This window comes from Maylandia zebra, linkage group LG4 (assembly GCF_041146795.1).
Source record: "Maylandia zebra isolate NMK-2024a linkage group LG4, Mzebra_GT3a, whole genome shotgun sequence".
Lineage (NCBI taxonomy): Eukaryota > Metazoa > Chordata > Actinopteri > Cichliformes > Cichlidae > Maylandia > Maylandia zebra.
Window position 1 is genome coordinate 29,271,191 of NC_135170.1, and position 21,209 is coordinate 29,292,399.

At 41.3% G+C, this 21,209-nt stretch overlaps 1 protein-coding gene across 3 annotated transcripts in view; it reads left to right on the forward strand.

The window, feature by feature from the left end:
* znf385c (zinc finger protein 385C) overlaps positions 1 to 21,209 on the forward strand; it is a 146,939-nt gene that overhangs the window by 88,374 nt on the left and 37,356 nt on the right. The window contains exon 1 of one of the 3 annotated variants that reach the window (XM_014408054.3): positions 1,651 to 2,126. The exons of the other annotated variants lie outside the window; for them this stretch is intronic. Within the exon in view, the coding sequence (XP_014263540.3) occupies positions 2,117 to 2,126 (10 nt within the window). The 5' untranslated portion in view covers positions 1,651 to 2,116. Of the gene's footprint in view, positions 1 to 1,650; positions 2,127 to 21,209 lie in introns of those variants that run through there. 3 annotated transcript variants of the gene reach the window in all.

Genomic DNA, 21,209 nt, shown 5'->3' on the forward strand with positions numbered 1-21,209 from the left:
AAAAGAGCCTTTCCTCAATATATTATTAAAAATACACATAGGCTTTGCGGTGGAAAAATTGACTTTTATTTAGTCCCTCAGAGAGGTGTAAACATTGTTTTCTCTTAACATACAGTATGGAACAAATAGGCTAGAACAAATCTTCTTGGCTGAGGCTGACTGATGTAAAGCTTGGAGCGATTCCCGTGTTTCTAATTAGCCCAGGCTCTGGCATGGCAGCCTGTAGGCTGATGGTTGGCATGAGGCAACAGAACAGCCCAGCTGCCCCTGTGTCCCCTACTCTGCCCCAAAGGAGAGTCTCTGGGTCTACTGCTGCCTTTGTGAATGGCAAGGAACAGAAACCTGGATTGGAGAAGAAAGGTATAGTTCCCACCCCGCACAACACTCTGTCAGAGACAATATTTCATGTTTAAAAAGGAGCTCTTCATCAGCAATCTGATCACTACAACCTCTCCCTGCTGCCATGCTCCACTTTCTCACTTGCAGCTTTACTCTTTGGAACAGCACTCTTAATAGCATCATGACAAACTGACTGTTAAAGAGCATCATGTATATAGTATCAGTTTAATGTAAAGGTTGAATTAGACCCTTTGAATGGACAGCAGACACAGCTGATGAACACGTTATTTTTGACTTGGACAGCGGATGTCAGGAACAATTTAAAAAACATCTGAAAGCCCTCTTCACAATGACATGAACACAGCAAGGACCAGTGGGCATTTCAGCCAAAGCAGCAAATTGAATAAACTAGAAGCAGAGGAACAATATAGACAGAGAGAGACAGACAGATGGGGAGAAGAGACAAAGTATATGATTAGGTAGAAATACAGTTTAAGTAGAAAAGCGGAAAGGGGCGAAAATGGAAACGAAGAGGAAGTGAACTGCAAGCGCAGGAGAGGCGGAGAGGGAGCAATTTAATGCTGTAATTAAGTTCCCGATAGCACCCTGGGAGATGTGCTTTGGCGTAGCTCCAGGACAGCTTAGCATTACACCAAGGCCCTTCAAATCACAATCTACTTACACACACACACACAAACACACACATAACACACAACACGCCATTTGAACAAACAGAAATTTAATTCCGAGTAGGCTCTCTGCGCTCTCGCAGCCAATTTCAAATCCCCGAATATGTGTCAGCTTCACCAAATGATGCATCGACAAGAAGAGACACAAAGGAGGCGCAGACTGGCAGAAGAGACGGCTGTGAGAAACCATCACTTGCAGTCACTCTCACGTTGCTCTCACTCACACATTGTAGTGCACACACGACAGTTGCCTTGACAAGTGCGCACAAATCATACTTATGAGAGCACGAACGGAAACCTGTCTCAGAAAATATTCTTTTCTTTCCCTTCATGTTTACCGTGCACCTGTCATGCTTCTTCTATCCAGACCTGCTTACTGCTTCTGCCTTTATTTTATTGATTAATTTATCTTTGTTTTTCTGAGGCTGCATGGCAGAACATATCTGAAGCCAACGTCATTCCTAGTGCTGACCTACAAAGCAGTAAGTTTGACAAGATGGCTAATGTGTTGCCAAGTTGTACAGGTGTGCAGCTTGTCTCTGTGCAGCCCTGTCATGTTAAAGGGGCTCACCAAGGGGAGGAGAGAGAAAGATGTGGGACTTTGGAGAGGAAAGGATGACAGGAGGAGAGAACTCAGAGAGACCTCAGAGAAGAGAGAGAGAGAGAGAAGAAACAGGCAATTACACCCAGCTTCGCTACCACACTCCTATCCCTCGCCTCCTTCAGGCCACGCGGAGCAGCAGCACGAGCAATAGGATTTTAACTGAGGAGAACGCGCATCAATAGGATCTAAGATTTCCTGGGAATTGGTCACCAAAGACGGGGGAGTAAAGGATACAGTGTTGACAAAAAGAGTTGTCTTTGGAAAGACAGGAGAGGAAACAAGTCCTCTAAAATCGGCTCCAGCACATTCCGAGGCTCTTCTTTAAGTGCCGTACGCCTACCGTTCGCACCTTCGTGCTGTCCTCGCTCTCTGGGGATAAAAGTGCGTAAATATATATATATATATATATTTTTTTTTTTTTTACCGTTTTCACGGCAGGTGACACGCCGAGCTGTAGACTCACAGATACGGTCCTGGAGCCACGATGCTGATCGGTAAGTGTTAAACACCTACAGTTCTCCACTTTACCGGTGATAACGCGGCTGCGCTGAGTAAGCAATACACGAAAGATTCCTGAAAGGTTCCAAATACAACCGTTTCAGGATTTCGCGTTGCAACAGTGTCGATGGGTAAAAAAAGATCTTAAAGCATGTTAATGCAAACACACTATGTGGAGCAGGCGCGCTAAAAGTCCTTGTCGGGAAAAATGAAAAATCCAGGGATTCAGTCATTTATCGGGCTCGCAAGTTGACCATTTGAAGTGTCTTTTTTTATGATTTATTCATGAATGTCCTGTGCGCCGTCGATTACATGACTGTGCATCAACAATCACCGCATTGTAATATATCTATATCACTAAAGCACTTCTGGATGGATGCAAACTGCATTTCGTTGCCCTGTACCTGTGCATGTGCAATGACAATAAAGTTGAATTCTATTCTATTCTATTCTATTCTATCAGATTATATGAAGCTCAACCAAAAGTGTGCGTCCTGGGTGGTTCGGAGTTACCGACACCTCACACTCCTTAGTCCTCTCGGCCCATAGATGGAACTTGTATCTTTTATCACGAAAACTTCCACCGTAGATTATCATTCATATGGTGTTGTTCTTTTTTCATTTAAAACGTCACAACGTTCCGAGTCATCAGTAATAATAAAAAAAAAAACTCAAAACAAAACATCAGTCTGTTTGAGAAAAATGACCTTCTCAAACATCAGCTAAATAAATAAAATAAATACGTTTGCTTGTGTGTGTGTGCGTGCGTGTGTGTGTGTGGGAGGGGGGGGGGGGGGGGGGACTATAATTAGTGGACATTTGTAAACCAGTTCCTGATAATAAGCATCATAAGCTCGTTGTGAAGAACGACGTCATTAACCTGACGTCTCAGTGTGCCTTCAAACAACTCGTTGTTCATTTTTTTATTAATAAATAAAATTGACCAGCTTACCCTGAACTATTCAAGTAGTGATGTTTGAAGATCTCAACCTTTTGGGGGCTTAAAAATAAAGCTTTGATGATTACTAGTATGTTTTGATTGAATCTGATAAAATTGGCATAGGCATTAGTGTAAAAGCTGTCCCACTAAATCCAGAAAAGAGAACTTCATTTGCATAATTAACTCAATCTCAATGGAGGTGTATTTTTTGTGTGTATGGGCTGAACAAAGAATGACTAATGGACCCAAGCTGCTGGGCCCCTGTCCTTCATCTAAAATCCTGATTTAAAGCATGTTCATGGCTCAGTGCAGTCTTACCTTTCTTCAACAAAATGCAACTGTTCCTGCATTGCATATCAGTGCTTCTATGAGTACTCCTTATTTCACTTTCAGAGACAAATAAACAGAAAATGTAGCTGAATTTGGGAAAAACATCCAGTTCACAAAGATCTAAAAGAAATACACTCATAGTGTTGTGTCAGACCTCTGGATGTGATGGCTCCCGCCATAAGTGTGACTGTGTGGTGATTTGCGATCTCGGTGCTCTTAAAATGGCTTCGGAGCATGGGCAAATGACTCATGCAAATGGATGCCGCATTAGCATTTCTCTAGATATTTACTCCATGTCACAAATGCAACCTTCTAATCCCTACACTAGTAAAAACTATCGTCCATGGAGCACCAAAAGCTTCCAACACTGAACTGTTTTACTGAAATACCATCTTCTTCCCTCTCTCGTCAGCGTTCTTTCCCACTCGCCCTTTTAGTCAGCTCATAAAGAACTGCTCTTCTGTCAAATGGAGCCCTAACTACTTGGGCCTTTGTCCTGTGCTGATTTCTTCTCGGCCATTATGTCGTCGTAAAAGCCAGTTGGGGTGTCACTGGGGAGCTTTGGCGGCAGTGGCTTCTTCTCAGTTCCAGATAACAGCCTTTACTGGACAATGGCCATTATTAGTCACTGTGTTGCTGTCTTCTGACACAGACAGTTCTCTTCATATTGAATATTTCAGTATTGAGTTGAAGAGCAAAAGACCTGGTAGTGGGGGCTTGACTTTGTCTTACTTCACTCATCCATCCACAACACCCCCATCATCCGCACAAGCGGGGGACAGGTTGCAGGGCTGCGGGAGAGCTGATTATAGGCTTCTTCGGGAGTGGGCGACATTCTTCCTCTTCCAACCTTTTTTTTGTCTGTGGGATCTGAGGTGGGGGATGCATAGGAAGCAGGGCTAATCTGAGCTAAAGGGGTCCCAGGGTTGATCAGGGGTAATTACACAGGGCTAGGATTACAGACTGCAACCACTTATTGTGGACTGGCCACACCCTAAAAGTAGAGTTGTATTTTTTTTTAAGTAAAACGAATGATTTATTCATAAACATACTATTTGTGATTTCCAGATTTTAGCTGAATGTATAATTTCATTTGTATTGCTTGACCTTGAAGTGTCAGTGTCCACTTGGACTTGTTTCTAGTTTTGATCTGCAGAAGCTGCAGGGTCTTCTAAGCAGTAGGGAGCAATGGCTGTTTGAAGTGGTGGTGCAGGTGGAGGGGATGTAAATGAGGAGGTTAATGAAAAGGCATTGGTTCATTTCCCACAAACCACGCATCTGTGCCATCACCAAACCATCAGCCGATTAAACGAACAAGCTCTTCCCGAGTGTGTGTTACGCCGACTGTGTCTTTTTGGTTAGAGCAGCTGTGGGCCCCTGTCTGGACTGACGGAGTGAGTGCTCTTCTGTGTGTGTGTCTGTGTGTTCATCACTCATTATGATGGATGAATCTCCCGAGCCTCCTGTCTTTTCATTCATCCCTCACGGACCAGAGGGACGAAGGTGGAAACTCTCCAGCTTCTGTTCAGCACACCTCTGCCTACTGTCTCTCTCTCACACGTGCACACACACACACACGCAGGCAGGCATGTGCCCAGAGAAGACAAATAACCCACTTTAGTAGCCCAACAAACACCTCACTTCAGATGACAAATCTGTAGTTAAAGTGACTTTTGTATTTTTCATTACCTCAGTCCCTATTAATCTGCATCATCTATGTAAAAAATCTTGTGTGGAAATGAAAGAGTGCTGCCACAAATAGTATATTATTTCATATTTATTGTTTCTCATCTTACTGCATTTTATATGTTTTATCCACTGGAGTAAAGTTCTTTCCCACTTTTATGCAGTTGTCGATGTCTGTGTGAGGTAATCTTTCACTTTAATGTCCCGGGCTGCCATTGCTTCCAGGTAACGGGAACAATGGGATGTGTTATTACTCCAAAACTCTTGTTCTCCATACTGCTTTTTGCTGTAGTCACTAATCTTGATCTCATTTTATCTTTCCCAGCAGAAATCAGTTCATGAGGTGTAAATTTAAAGACTGATTCTTCTCGTAGAAACTCTCACGTCGTTGCACATTGTCAAGCTGTTGTGTTTACTGTTTTTTAGAGTAGTTTGTGATGATATGGTGTTTTCATATGTGAGTCAGAAATTCTAATCATAATGCAGTGTGTTTTGTCACGGCGCGTTTGGACTTTTGAGATTAGAGTGTAAAAAATCCCCCGAAATAAATAAATAAAAAATATTAATAATGATAATAATTCCAGTCTTTGATGGAATTCTTTATGTGTCATAAAAGGGCTGGGTCTTTGGACAGAACATCCAATGAAGCTGAAGATGAAAATTTAATAATGAGGAAAGTGCGGCTTTGGAGTAAGTTAGTAGTTTAAGGCTACATTAGTCACTGCTAACATAATACACCTGAGTCTCAGACTGAACATTTAGATGGTCAAGTGAAGTCATGATTAATGCAAGAAGTATAATCGCTGTTTATTATTATTATTTTTAACTGTCTATTTTTAGTCGTACTTAGTGGAGTACACTTTTAGTCTGGAACAAATTCCTTGAGGGAAGTGTCCTGCAAACGTTGCTGGGCATCTCTTGATTTATCTCCACTATTACTGAGAGAAAATGTAAATGTAACTGGATACATAAAAGGAATGCTGCATGTCATAAATCAAAGCGAAATTACACATTTGAGTGGGCGCATTTTGATGTTGAGACTGAATCTTTCTGACCAAATGATGTTTAGGTAGGTTGGAGAACAGGATGACTGAGCAGACTGCTGCAGGAGCATAATAAGCTTTGTCTACACGGATACACGGATGTGCACGCAAGCGTTAAGACAAGCTAGAGGTCAGCAAAGAGCAAAGATTGAAGGTCAAAGAATTTATTATTACAGTAGTGATTTGTTCTTGACTACTGAAAATAGTTTGAACTTCCAATTTAGCAAAATTAAAGACAATATTGTGATTTTTTTTTTCCGCTCAAATTACAGTGTAAGAGCAAGCAAAAGGTAAAGCGAAGAAGTCCACTTGTGGTTGTATGGTTGGGCAGTCAGTCAAGTTCCATGTCCCTTTTTATTGGCCTTGTGGAAACGGTCTTATCATCGTAGATGGAGACAATGGCCTTGATGTGAGAGCTGGCAGAGCTCCTGGATAAGTTACTTCTCTGGCCGCCCTATGCGGAAGAACAAGGAGTTTCAGTTGTGCTATTTTCTTGTTCCAAAGCAGACCTGCAGAATGAGGCCAAGTTTGGACCTGTCTCTATTCACCGAGTTCCCTAAGCCTAATCACTATCAAATCCAGTGATCTGAGAGACAGGTATATTCAAGTGCCAATCATTCCCAAGCACAGAAGAGTTCTGCGCTTCTCTTTCCAGGGAGTACAGTATTAGTACAACTGGTTACACTTCAGTTATTCTCTGCTTCTGCAGACCTTCTCCAAGTGTGAATGGCATTGTAGCCACTATTTGGAAAAGGTAGGGTGCTGTTTTATCGCCTCCTCCCAGGAGTCAGCTTCAGGTAGATTGGATGAACAGTTGTCGAGAAAAGCAAAGAATGCACAGCTGTACACAGATTCCTCGGTTGGTTCTTTCATTAGATTCATTAGATCTTTTTCTTGGAATATTTTTTTCATTGTAACAGAGGCTGTTGTGGAAAAGTCTGATTTCTGTTGCGGCACATTATAGGGCTACGTGTGTTTTCTTTTGCGTGTGTAGCATTTGAACGCATGGTTCGTATGTACTCCTTCTTGTCCCTGTGCTCCCCGTGGGGAAATTGCCTGTGTGTGAGTGCCAGTTCAAGTCATTTCACTGAAGTGACAGCATGGGTTTGATTGGCCCGCCTGCTGGAGTGATGGCTTCTGGATGCTGAGAGCTGTAGGCATATGTGAGCCTCAGCGGGAGCTCTGACAACATGAGAAATGTTCCCACGCTGCACTCTGCACCAAAACTTCACCATTTAGCCTCTCATTCCCTGGGTGCTGAGGCTAAAGATGGAGGCCTTGAAGAGAAACAGCAAAACATCACTTGCACTTTGTGCTTGTGTGTATTTGTGTATTTTTCTGAGCTTGTGAATTCTTCAACTGGTAATGCAGCTTTCAGCTGAAGTGGGTGACTGGTCTACTTGATGCTCTGACCTCTACTTGTGACTACCTCTACTTCTCATTCTAATGAGTGACAGAAGAGCTAAAGGCCTTTAAACCAACAGACTGGGGGATTAGAAGACAGGGAGAATAAATGAGCATAAAGGAAATAAAACCTAAAAAGGAGATGGAACATCTTTCCTAATCTGTGTTTCTCAATTCTCTCTTTGTTCCATGTGTATTTCTAGGTCTTCAAATCAGACTGTTACTTTCACAGCCACTGATCCTCATGCTAGTGCAGTTATATAGACAAAGGCCATCGATTTTACAGTCAAATCCAGCCATCAGAACCTCATGCCCTGACCACCAATCTGCAATTCTCAGGGGTCCAATGGGCTTAATAGAGTGCAGCGAGTGTGTAAATGGTTGGAAGTGTAAACAGAAGATGCAGTGATCCAGCTCTAATGGCTATCTTTGCTCCAGCTCTTTGTCAGCAGTCAGGATGGTGACCTTCACCTGTACTGTACGCCATCTCATGAGCGTTTAACAGTGCAGTGTTCTCAATAATAACTACAGTGGCAGGAAATTATTATCCAGTCATTATGCACACATGCACAAACACCAATTTACAGAAAAACTGGAATTATTACAGACTTTTTTCAGTCATAAAAAGACAACAAATCTATAAAACATAAAAAACGATGAACTGCCCTTCAACAGAAATAAAAATTTAAAAAAAAGATTATCAGCACTCGCTGTTAGAGGCTTATTTCCATCAATTATGTTTGCAAATAGTAAACACTGGAAATAAATTATACACTTGAGGAAATGTTCAAATATTTGTGGCTAAAAAGGATTGGGGGTATTCAGCAAATCACTGAAAAGGTAGAACTCAGCAAACTCAGCTGTGGTACAAACAACAAATGAATATACATAAATCAATTGACAAAATGCAATTACCCAATTGTGTGGTTTGTATTTTCTGTGCACACACCCAAGATGCAGTTACCAATATGTATAGTAAGCATTTTTTTTGTACTCACAAGCACCCACTTCTCCAAACCACATGCATACACTGTGACGCACATACAAACTAACAGACTCTGTGTACAGGGGACAACACTTTCGCAACCTGTGATGTACAAAAATACAAAAATAAAAAATGCTGTATGCAAATTTTTGTCACACACACAGAACTACACCTGCATTCCCTTCTACGGATCAAACTAAAGTGCAGGCATAATTATATATAAAACATGTAAAATAAAAGCTCTCTTCATCTAAAGCCTTCTGTTTAGTTCAGCTGCCTCAGTTCTCCATGTTGATATTTTTGCACAGTACAAAGGTGTCCGTGTGTGACTGTGTTGGCTTGCATTTCTTACAGAAATTGGCATTCTTGCTTTTTGTCATCAGTACCGAGCCATTATGGAGAGAGACTGACTGGGAATGATCAGCTCTAATGATTTTATGAGAGTCTACATGATTAATGTTGGCACAGCAGCGTGTTTGCGAACAAACCTCACTCCCCCCCTTCCCCACCCACGCCACCCTTCTTCCCCCATCGCAGAGACTCGGAGGGAATATCCAGTCTCAGTGTGTGCTGATTTCTGTGGTGCTAGCTGTCGTTTGCCACATTAGTGTGTGACAATGGGTGTCTTTGAAGTGGGTTATTCTAGCACAGCTCACAGCCCAGTGCAGCGGAGAAGATGTGCCAGCTCACTGTGCAGACAGGGCCAGCTCTGAGCACAGGGATAGACACAAGGTAGAGACAAGCACATGCACGCCTGCACAGACTAAATACTGGGGTCAACACAATAGCTTTTACACCCACATCCTCTAAATACTCTTTATGTAAGCACTTCTATCGCAGACAAAAGCCACACACTCCTCCTCTGTATGCACACATCTGCCTCACACAACTGCACTTAAATTCACCAAAAAGGAGCCTACACCATCCTCCCATCACTTCATCAACAATCCACCCATCTATCATCCATCCGTCTGTCCATCCATCCTTTACGTCTCTATTTTTTTCCCGTCCTCCTCTGTTCCCTCTATAGGCCCAGTCCAATCTGAAAGCTTAGTTGGGCTTCGTCTTTCTCGGCTTATCTCCAAAAGCTGCTCTTTCATTTGAGTAAATGCCTTCATTCCCAGCTCCTCTATGAGGAAGCTGATAAGGGATGTCTTTTATCCACAGTAGATAGGCTTTCCCCCCCCCACAGCCCAGTGTGGGTGCTTGTATTTATACGCCTGCGCAGCATATGCATAATTATGTGTGAGCCTTGTGTGAATGGTTTTTTTTTCACACATTTGTGAGACTTAAACAAGAAAAGCTTTTTTTTTTTTCTTTTTTTTCAAATGCATGAGAAAAGTTAATAATTCTATGGTGTAAAAATGCAGGGCATCATGTTTCATGTCGTCTTCTCATGCTGCTTATCATTCAAATGTGACATTTTCTGTGATTACACGTAATCACATAAGACTGTTTCAACCTTGCAGGTGTCTCTAATAGGAAATGATTAAATGGGACAAGCTAATCATCACAGTGCCTTACTCACGTGCGCGTCTGTGCATAGGTGCAAATGTGTATTCGAGAAGACGCCGTATAACGAATTGATTAGGGCTGCAGAGTGGATTTGTTGCCCGGAGATTAGTTTGACTCAGTCTAAGCTGTTTTCAAATGCTGCACTCTTGTCCCCTCTCTAACACAACAAATATATCGATTGGCCTTTGATGCCTCAAATGTCACAGCCTCACTGAAGACAGTGCTGAGAATGAGACTTGAGATCTGTGCTGCTTGGGCTCTGGACCACATTAGTTTTTTGAGAATTAGGTCTTCATCTGATCCATATTATCTACAAGTCATCCTTCTGTTTGTGTCTGTTGCTTAGTTCATTGTGTCTCTCTCTGATTGCAGTCCCAGTGATTGATCAAATACTGCTGTTGGACACTGTTATGGGAGCACAGAGTGGTGCAGAAGGTGGTAGTAATGGTGTTACAGTGTTGCTCTCTCATCTAGGTGAAAATCTCTCATGTAGAGTGGGGGAGATTATTTTATCCCCTGATGAACTTAGAAATTTGCTCATTTACTAAAGAAATGAACAGTTTCTCAATGAAAAATCCAGAAAAATATATGTTTTTGATCCCCTAGAACCCACATATAGTTCTGGCTCCAACAGATTAGAATCAGAATCAGAATCAGAATCAGAATGGGGTTTATTGCCAAATGTTGAGCAGGTTTACAACATTAGGAAATTGCTGCGGTGCTTCAGTGCAAACATAGTGTCATAAATAGCACTTAAATAGACATGGAAAAAAATAAAAGTAGGGATAAGAATTAAAAGTGCTACGTGGGAAGATATGTGCATGAGATATACATGAGATATATACATGAGAATAAGAATTAAGAGTGCTACGTTGAAAGATATATACATGAGTGCAGGTGGTGATCAGTGCCAAACATGGAATGATGCAGTGAACACAGCGTAGGGTCATGTGTTAGTGGTGGGAACAGTCATACGGTTATTGTTCATGTGTCCAACAGCAGAGGGGAAGAAACTGTTCTTATGGCGAGAGGTTCTGGTGCGAATGGACCGGAGCCTCCTGCCTGAGGGGAGCAGGTCAAACAGACTGTGTCCAGGGTGAGAAGGGTCAGCTGAGATCCGAGCTGCACGCCGCAATGTCCTGGAGGTGTACAGGTCCTGCAGAGATGGGAGTCTGCAGCCAATCACCTTCTCAGCAGAGCGCACAACACGCTGCAGTCTCTGTTTGTCCCTGATAGTGGCTCCAGCGTACCACACGGTGATGGAGGAGGTGAGGATGGACTCGATGATTGCAGTGTAGAACTGCATCATCGTCCGTGTTGGCAGGTTGAATTTCTTCAGCTGCCTCAGGAAGTACATCCTCTGCTGGGCTTTCTTGATGACGGAGGTGATGGTGGGCTCCCACTTCAGGTCCTGGGTGATGGTGGTACCCAGGAAGCGGAATGAGTCCACAGAGGTGATGGGGGTGTCAGTCAGGATGATGGGGGGGAGTGGGGCTGTGTGCTTCCTGAAGTCCACAATAATCTCCACTGTCTTCTGGGCATTCAGCACCAGGTTGTTGTGGCTGCACCAGGACACTTACAATTACAATTAATCAATTACAAATAATCTTGATCTCAACCCATTATGTGTATAGCTGTGCACAAGATCAATTCCTTCCACGCAGACCTCTCCACCAACATGCGCATGACCAAAATTCTGTCAAAGGATGTCAGGGACAAAACTGTAGATATGCACAGGGCTGGAATGACCATAAACAAGAAGATTGGTGAGCTGATGTGACCAAAATGACCATGAATTGCACTCCATGCAAGATGTTGTCTCATGACATGTAGCTAAAGAAGAAGCACATTAAGCTCATGGAGTAGCCTAAGCAGTCTCCAGACCTCAGTCCTCTTTGAAATCTGTTTAGGAAGCAGAAGTTTCAAGATCCCAAGGAGCAGTAAGGAAACCTAAAGGATTTAGAAAGTTTCTGTAAAGGGTAGTAGGCCAAAATCCCTCAGGAGATGTGTGTAAACCGGTGACCAACTACAATAAAGGTCTTACTGCTTTGCTTGCCAACAAAAGATTCACTGCCAACTACTAAGCCATGTGATCAAACACCAATTTAACTTTAAGTGACATTTTCTGGATTTGTGGTTAATATTCTCTGTCTCTCCATAAAAATTAGAGAGCATTCATTTCTTTGTAAAGGAGCAAACTTCAGCAGGGGATCAGATATTTTGTAGATTGTAGATGATTTGGGCTCAAGGAGCTGCCCTGGCACTCTTTTAGATTCCATGGAAGACCCAGCTTGTCTTGTTAGATTTACATTTTCTGACATAGCCGTGCCCGTTGGATACTTCCACCCTCCTGTTGAACACAAGCATACTGCAGCTATTCTCTCGAGGGACATATGAATAAAATTTGTGGAGCTACTGGAGCCAGTACAAAAAAAATACTTTTCACTCCCTGTGGAGCCCTAGCTTCATTGACTGGGGTTTGTTTGTCTGCACCTATTAAAGCTGCTTGCTGCAGCCAAAGCCAGACACCACTTTGCAGGGATTTATCAAGCCGCTTATCAAAGAGAGGTGATTGAATTCATTTGCTTACTAATGAGGTGGGATTGCGAATTGTACACTTCCCCGGCTATACTTCCACCTGTTAAAACCATTCGCTCATTACTGCAATCAAATCCTGTTTTTGTTCTCTTTGATAATCAAACCTATTTTTGTCACCTCATCAGGAGCCTTTGTGCCATTTAGGTTCTCAGACCCATTTCATACATGCAGGGTTCTGCTCGCTTGTGTCAGCAAGGGTGGAAGCTGCCGTTTGTAATCAAGTTACTTAATTACCTTAATTAAGTGGTGGAAATTTTGTCTTGCATTAAAAGTGGTGCTAATAAGTGCTGAGGTTAAAATTATATCATTTGATCTATATTGTTTGATGAATTTCATGGCGGAAACCTTAAAACCAAGTCTAAATGCAGCGATACAGGGTTAATTACATCATACCGTGGTTATATTATTAAACTTCGGTATTTGTTGAGCTGCTCTTAAAAAATACATTCAAGTGTAATCGTGTCCAATCAAAACCTGCGTCGGCTCGCTTTCTCGTAGTCAATCAACAAAACTGATTTTATTAGATGTAATTGTTCTCTGTTTGATCCTCATGATTTCTTTATTAGTCCTATTCTCTGAAGTGCTGTGTAGAGTAGGCTCTCCTGCTGTTATTAAAACCAGATTAACGGTAATCCTCTTTGTTTCAGCAGACAACAGCAGACAGATTGAAGTGGGTTAGCTGAGGCCCGCACAGTCAGTCGAGGTTAAAGTACCTTAGCCAAGGGTCAATAAAAATTGTCATCTGAAGCAGCTGTATAGTGTTCGATGCCTTTTTAAACATGAGGTTGATCCATGTGATGTCTGGAATGAGGTAACACGTAAGATGCTGTCCTAATGCGCACTGTACAACAACGCTTATATTCATGACATGAATCTTTAAAATGCAGAAAAGCCAAATAAACAGAACATTGTAGCTTATGCAACATTGTGGCTTTGATCTAAATTAGCATTGATTTAATAGAGAGATGCATTTTGTCATATATAAATTAGGAAAGGCAACTACTTTGGTTTACATTGTAAACACGATGAATACACTATGCTTTAATTGTTCATGGCAATAAGAATGAACAGAACAATAACTTTAAAAATGTATTGAACATTAAGACAAATATTTATATTCATTAAAAATATAATATGCAAGAAGTACAAAAAAAAGAAGCTGCTGTTTTTCTTAATTGACTATATTTCTCTTGTAGGCAGTGAGTTCACTAATGTTTATAGGGCATAATGTAGCCATAGATATAAAAAGATATCGACAATATTCATAGTATCACAATCACAGCTAATTAAAAAAACAGTAGTTAATTGCAGTAAGATTTTGTTTAATTTCAATACAAATGAAATGGGCTAGCATGTGTAGCTCTTTTCTAGTTGTACTAATCACTTAAAGCGCTTTAAACTACAAGCCATTTTTAATCAGGCCTTTATACAGAGCTTCATTTTAAACACTTTAAGCACATCCTCCACCTTACATCCACAGCTAGTTTCACCTCTAAAGCCTGAACTATCAAATAATTGCTAGAAAATAAAATGTTTTTGAAAATGGAGTGTTTATTGAACCTTCTGACTACTGTTTTTTTTTTTTTTTACATATTAATATTAATTTGCATATATTGGTTTTAATTTGTATCATATTTGCAACATCTGACATTTTTTTAAATTTTTGCTTAAAATATATTGTGCATTTTATTTTGCCTTTTGGGGGAGAAAAAAAATCACACTGATCACGCAGAAGTGTTAAAAAATGAAAATCACCAATATGTGAACCGATTACCTTCTTCTGGCGAGGCAACAAGACTATCCACTTTTCTCCCAAATTTATGTTTTCCCACATGACACATGATCATATAAAGTGTGAAGTGGGCCAATGCTGTCAAAATTAACATAAAAAAAAACAATAGCAGTCAAACTATACTATTAATAGCTACAGCTAAAATGAACAGTTTGCTTCAATGGACTCTCTACACATGTCTAGAGTCTAGAGAGTGTTGACATTGAACTAATAATGTTACAGTACCACATTAAAATCATGTTCCAGAGCATTTGAGGCAATGTAGGAGGAGGAAGTGCTTCGTTCGGCAGCCAGAACTGTGATATTCATGCCAGCATGAGTGTTAGAAGCATCGCATTCATGCCATTCCAACAGCAGTAGCCCAAGGCTTACCACAGGCAGACCTGGAAGAAGATTGTCAAGAAATATGATTGGGCTTAATGCAGTGTAGTGCACTTTACAGGATATCCCTGCATTGTGGGTGTTTGTCCATCCTAAATGACCCCAGAGCTTATTTTCTGACTTTTGAATCATCTTCACCACACTCTCTCCTCATAAGTAGTAATGCTTTGACGCTTGAGGACACTTCAGCAACTTTCAATCGGGATTAATCCATCTTTGAGATGTGCCAAGGTCTGTGTGGATGCACAGCTGAGAGAACAAGAGAGAGAAAAAGAGGGTGGTTATAGAGATGGGCCATTTGTAGCTGCTGTCTCAAAACTGTGGTTCCATTCCCATTTTGCAACCAGGGGGGACAGCTCACTATATCATTCAGCCATTTGTTATTTTGTCTGAAGCAGGAGTTGGCCGAGGGGTAGAAATGTCTGTCTCTTTCCCCAGTTGCCTGAAGGTGAAATCCATTCATCATTTTGTCTAGAGCTTGTTTGCTTTTGCATGCATTCTTGCAAGTGTGTGTGTGTGCGTGTTCATGCAGATGTCCACATGAATATGGGACATCTGAAAATGGGAGGCTTATTCTTAATCTATCAGGTGTCACAGGCTATTGTTCAGGCTGAGTGAACCAGATTGAATTCCTGTGATTCAGTTTGGTTTTTCACTGGTGTTAAACTAAACAATCCCCATGGGTTGCCTGTGTTTTTGACATCATCTGCGACAACAGCCTCTAGCCTCTCTATTTGTCTACCTGTCCCGACCTATTCCATTGGCTCTCAGTAGTGATTTTCATCTATTCTAACACACATCTTTAGTACGGCAAGAGCTGAAGCCAACTTCGTGTTCGGATACACTTTTCACCTTTGTGCAGCCACAAGCATCAGGACATCTACTACCACTCTCAGTGCACCCTAGTGAATGGCAGTGATCCGTGGTTCTGCCGTTTCTGTGGCAGCTATTAAAAGGCGAGGGAAAGGTTACAGTAAATGGCGCTCCAGTGGTGTGCATTTCAAGACAGACCTTCTTAACCCTTATGCTACTTTTGAGTTTCTGCCTAACATTTAGGGAATGTCATATTACTTTTTATAGTGTTTTTTAGTACTTCTTTTACACACATAAAACTGTCCATAACAGCTTCACTTTATACCCAGTGCCTGTTATGCTGCTTCATGTTAATTTCTAAGTTCAAAAAAGGTTCTTTCAAGTTAACTCAACCACTGTAATGAAAGTCTGAAACTGACATTTCAGTATTTGATATAAAATAGATAAAGAAATTAACTGAATGTACCCTTATTTCAGTAATAATACAGTATTTTTCTACATGGTATTATAACAGTAGTAAATTAATTTTATGGTAAGCAAACCTTAGGAAATGGGTTATGTGCTGCCATGCCTTTTGTGACAGTAGTCTCCTGTAAAATAAAAATACAACTTTGTGCTATAGTTCAGAGCATTCTCTCATAATGGAAACGCATTATAAAGTAAGAGAACTAGAAAATCAAAAGCAACTTTCTGGCAGTGTCATTGCTACTAGTGTTAGTTTACATCCTTCGCAGTCTTTCACTCTGCACAGTTGACGTGGTTGGAACAGGTCAGAAAAGCTAATTTTGTTCATGCAACAATCTTTTTGTGCACATATATTCACAAATGATAAGCTGACATCCGTTTTAGCAGGTGTTCCATCAGCACTTTGAAAATTAGACTGTGCTTTTCAGCGTGTAAACATCTATTTGAAAGCAAGTCTGGACTGCCTTATGTTGAACAACAACTCTCTGTTCTTTCTAAGTCAAGGTTTAAACAGTCAAACATGGTGCACTCGATGTCGTAGGTTGTGCAGTTACCGCTTTACTTTTTCACAGCATTCTTTTAATATTGACCCTTTGCACAGTTATGACAAGTCGTTTTAAAATTTAATGACTAGACTATGTGTTGTTGTTTTTGTTTTGTTTTTTGGTCTGGGAAGGTATTCATAACATCACTCTTTCAGATTTATGTAACAAAAAAATATGACTAGTTTTTACTTCAGCTTTTTTTCCTCAGATCTGAAGTATAATTCAGACGGCATGATTCCAGTCAATCTACAGTGAGCTTTCTAGATATCTGAAATGACGGTTAGCTAGCCAAGATTCAAGATCGTTCATTTCCTGAATCAGAGTTTTGACAATGCTAAATGAGATATCTGGGGATGTGTAAGAACATGAGAAGCTATAAATGAGAGCAGTGACTTAATATTTTGTTTAGGAGAGCTTGTACATAGTTTGTTTTTGTTTGAATAACAATCGAATTTTAAATCACATTTTACCAAGTAAAATAAAGGTGTCTGGGCTCTTTGAGAGAGAGAATGAGGAACTCAAAGTAGAGTAAATACTCCTCCACATTAGGCATCTGATTATGATGCCTCTTGGGCATCTCTTAAGTAAGGTGTTTTGGGCATGTCCTACGTCTGACAGAGCTTGTCTCTTTGCTGACATGGGAACACCTTGATGTACCACCAGAAGTGCTGGTGGGTGGGGAGTGGGAGGTCTGAGAATGATTATTTAGACTGGGATGAATGGATGGAGTTTCTAATATGATCACCTTTCCAGTGAACAAAATGGTCAATGTTTATGTGTTAACACTGCTCAATATAGAATAGAAAGTCTTGAATTAAAATTCATGCACAAATTCATGCACAAAATATTAACTATAATTTTGACAGCCAATCTGTATAGTCAAAGATGGCTGTGCGTAGTGTACCATTTGCTTGAATAACTTACCAATAAATGTGTAAAGAAGCCTTTATTCTCTGATCTTTATGCTCCTTAAATCAGGTCTTTGGCTGACTTCATGAGTTGTCGGAACAAGGTCTTGGTTGAAATAAATGCCTTCCAAGTTGAATAACTGTAAAAGTAAAAACAGATGCGTATAGAAATGATCTTTAAAATAGTCAGTGTTTCAAAATATATTCCGTAATATTTATAATGATGCAACCTGCACATCATTTCAGCCGGTTTCACATAAGGGGTTTTGCCGTAAATCCCACAGAACAGGAAATCACTGCAGTGTTTTCAGGGTAAAAATCTGCTAAAGGCTTTAATTCTTGCCAAGGAATTAAAAGTAAAAGCATGAAAAAATGTGATAGCTTGAAAAGCAAAACCAACTCCAAACCTCACCATGCACCTGTTCTTACAAATTGGCAGTTTACTCTGAATCCCCCCCCCCCCCCCCCCACACACACACACACACACACACACACACACACATCTCCAGCTCTGTCCCTCCGAGGCTTCCTTTCCCCCCTCCTTTCCTTCCCTTGTCACTTCTTCTCTCAGACACCAGGGCACTCATCACAGAGGTCACGCACCTGTCGCCTGCTGTAAACAGGAAATGAATAATTCAGGACTCTGCACTGGTTGACTGGAACAGCTGATGGTCTCTCTGTGACGAGCAAAGATTCATCCAAAGGATTCACATTATAATCCTCAGCTGGAATCAGACTAATGAGAAACGCTCTCTCGGGAGAGTCTAAGGACTCACTCAGAGGCAGACTGCACGTCCTTGACCTCTGCAGGCGATAAAGTTAGTTTGAAATGACAGTCCGTAATGGCACAAAGATCTTCTGCCCCACACGGCGTTTTGCATTTTTAGACTTGTTGGATTTCGCTCACATAAACAAAGGCCACCTCTACTCTTTAAGGATTTATGTATGAGACTTTGAACCTCAATTTAGTATCAAACAAACTAGAGACATAGTAAAGTAATGACATCCTCAGCACAGAATGAAGTCACAGTTCCTCTGTGGGTTATGCTTCTACTTTTATGTTTGGGTAGTTGGTCCTGCCTCACAGGGATATAAGGCCTGTGAGTTCCTCATATGGAAACTAAGGAAGTGACCCTCCATACTGAATTTGTGGTGAGATGGCAGAACAGAGTGTTCCACCAGTGCTCTGAGAACCAAAGGAAAACAATTACTCACTCATTTATGTGCACACCCTTCTCAGTGAAAAACACAGAACACAGTGATGATGATGAGTTATCTTTAAGTTAATGTAGGTTAAGTCTTGCTACTCTCAGTCATAGGTTGTTTGCATGAAATAAACCCTGGTTCAGTTACTTTGGGAGAAAAAGCAACTAACCCCAAATAATTTGAGAGTAAGAGAGAGCTATAACTGTTCTTTCCACATTTAAACTGTTTATTTTTTTCAAAACCACTTAAATTTGGTGACTTTGTCTCAATTTAAAGTTTCATAAGCTCATTACCTGAGGTTAGACCTCCACTCTGCATGCACAATGTTTCACAACAACAGCACGCTTGGATCAGTGCAATAAAAACTGCTCTTCTGTCATCAGTACAATAGGTTGGATTTTTCCTGGTTTGTTATAAAGTGTTCAGTTTTCTCTTTAGGACTAAGGGAGGGATAATTGTCATACAGTTGCCACCAGCGATGGTGGGTGGACTTAGTGTAGCATATCACGACCATTTAATCTGTTTTACAATGGTAGAACTGGTTACATTTTTTTTTCTCATTTTCACAGTATTTCTGGTTGTAAACAAGAAGTGAGGACAAGACCTATCCATTTGTTTTGAGATTAAAAAAAACTCATCCTTGTTTAATAACAGGGCAGCATGGTGAAGCAGTGGTTAGTGCTGTTGCTTAACAGCAAGAAAATCCTGGAGCGACTGAGGAGTTTTTGTGTGCCGTTTACATGTTTCCCTCAAGCTTGTGTGGGTTCTCTTTGGGTTTCTGGCTTCCTCCCACAGTCTGAAGAGATCCATGAAGTTAAGTTAATTAGTGATTCTAATTTGGCCATAGGTGTCAGTGATTGTCTCTTTCTTTGTTAGAATGGCAACTCGTCTAGTGTGTACCCTGTCCCTGTCTTTGCCCTATTACAGCTGTATTAGGCTTCTCCTGTAGCAGTGAATTGGATAAGAGAGAGAGAGAGAGAGAGATAGATAGATAGATAGATAGATAGATAGATAGATAGATAGATAGATAGATAGATAGATAGATAGAGGTGGTTCTGTGGTATATAACCCTTTACTTGGGCTTACTGTAAACTAATGAGCATCTCGCTTGTCCTTTAGTAGTCTCCCCTCCTATAACCTCACCTCTCGTCTCTGGTTTTCCGATCCTGAGGTGTCAGCCTACAGAGGGAGCTGACCTATAGCAGAAAGCCAGTTATATTTGAGAGAAATACCCGAGTAGCAAGCTGAGAGGCAGCAAGCTGCCAGTTGGGGCTTGCGGGTAGCTGGAGTGATTGGTTTTCACTTCTTATCACCACACCAGCAGGTGTCAAAGACATGCGGTACTGCGGCACTCTGGGGGGGATTCACAATTATAACACCCAGGCCACCAGCTCACTCCATTCTGTACCTCCACCTCACCATCCATCTGCACTTCTTTTCCTACTTCTGCCATCAAATGAAATCCTGCTAGCCAGTAGTAACTTAAGAATCCTGTTATAGCCTTGCTCCACTAAACACCTGCACATGTTCTGATAAGAATCCTTATCTGCTCAGTCCCATGTCTCCTCTCTGCACCCAGGCAAAGCAAGAGCACTCTATAACTAGAGTTGAAGGTATGTACCACCACCACTGGTGATCACATTGATTGTTTTCAATCGTATTATCCTGTCTGCTACGTCATATTGAACAATCAAAAGGAAATAAGTGGCTGCAGCAGAGGAGTGCAGTGTTAAGTCTTTTGCTTTGAAAGTGAAGTAATTCTATTTAAAAACATGCCAGCTGCCGGGTGTGCGCCGCCTGCTGTACAATGCCATATCAGGAATGATCCTTTTATGCTCTTCTCCCATCTTTGTAATTACACGCGAGGAATGAGAGGAGACATCTGCATGCCAGCTCTTTGAGGAGAGGAGGAAGGAGACAACAAAGGGCAGAGCCCTTTCTCACAAAGGCTTTCCAATTTGCAACTTGCAGCTGTTTCTCTTCAGAGAGCCTGAACGGCCTGTCCTCTCTCAGGCTAAAAGTTGCTCACAATCCAATCACTGATCTTTTTTCAGGTTTAGTGCTGACCTTTGTCACACAGTGATGCTTTTCCTGCTTTGTACGAATCTGTTTACTGTGTCTGAGCCTAGCTGAGTTTTGTCCTTCATTAGCAGGTGTTTAGGGAGGAACTTGATAAGGGACGGCTCATTTTGGGGAGGAGTACAGCTGTACTGTCTGATGTCCAATTCAAAAACCACTCTCGTTCGCATAAGCTAATGTTCACGGATGCTGGTACTGTCGTCATTACGCGTATCTATGCATTACGCGTATCGACAACCAGGGCTGTGCACTGCGTGAATCTGACTATGTACAAATATTTAGCAGTGTGGGTCTTGTGTTTGCTTGTTCCCTGGCAATTTCCCACCATTGTTTCACCTTTGTTTAGCTGCATATGCTGTACAGGATTGAAAACCAAATGAGTCTAATGG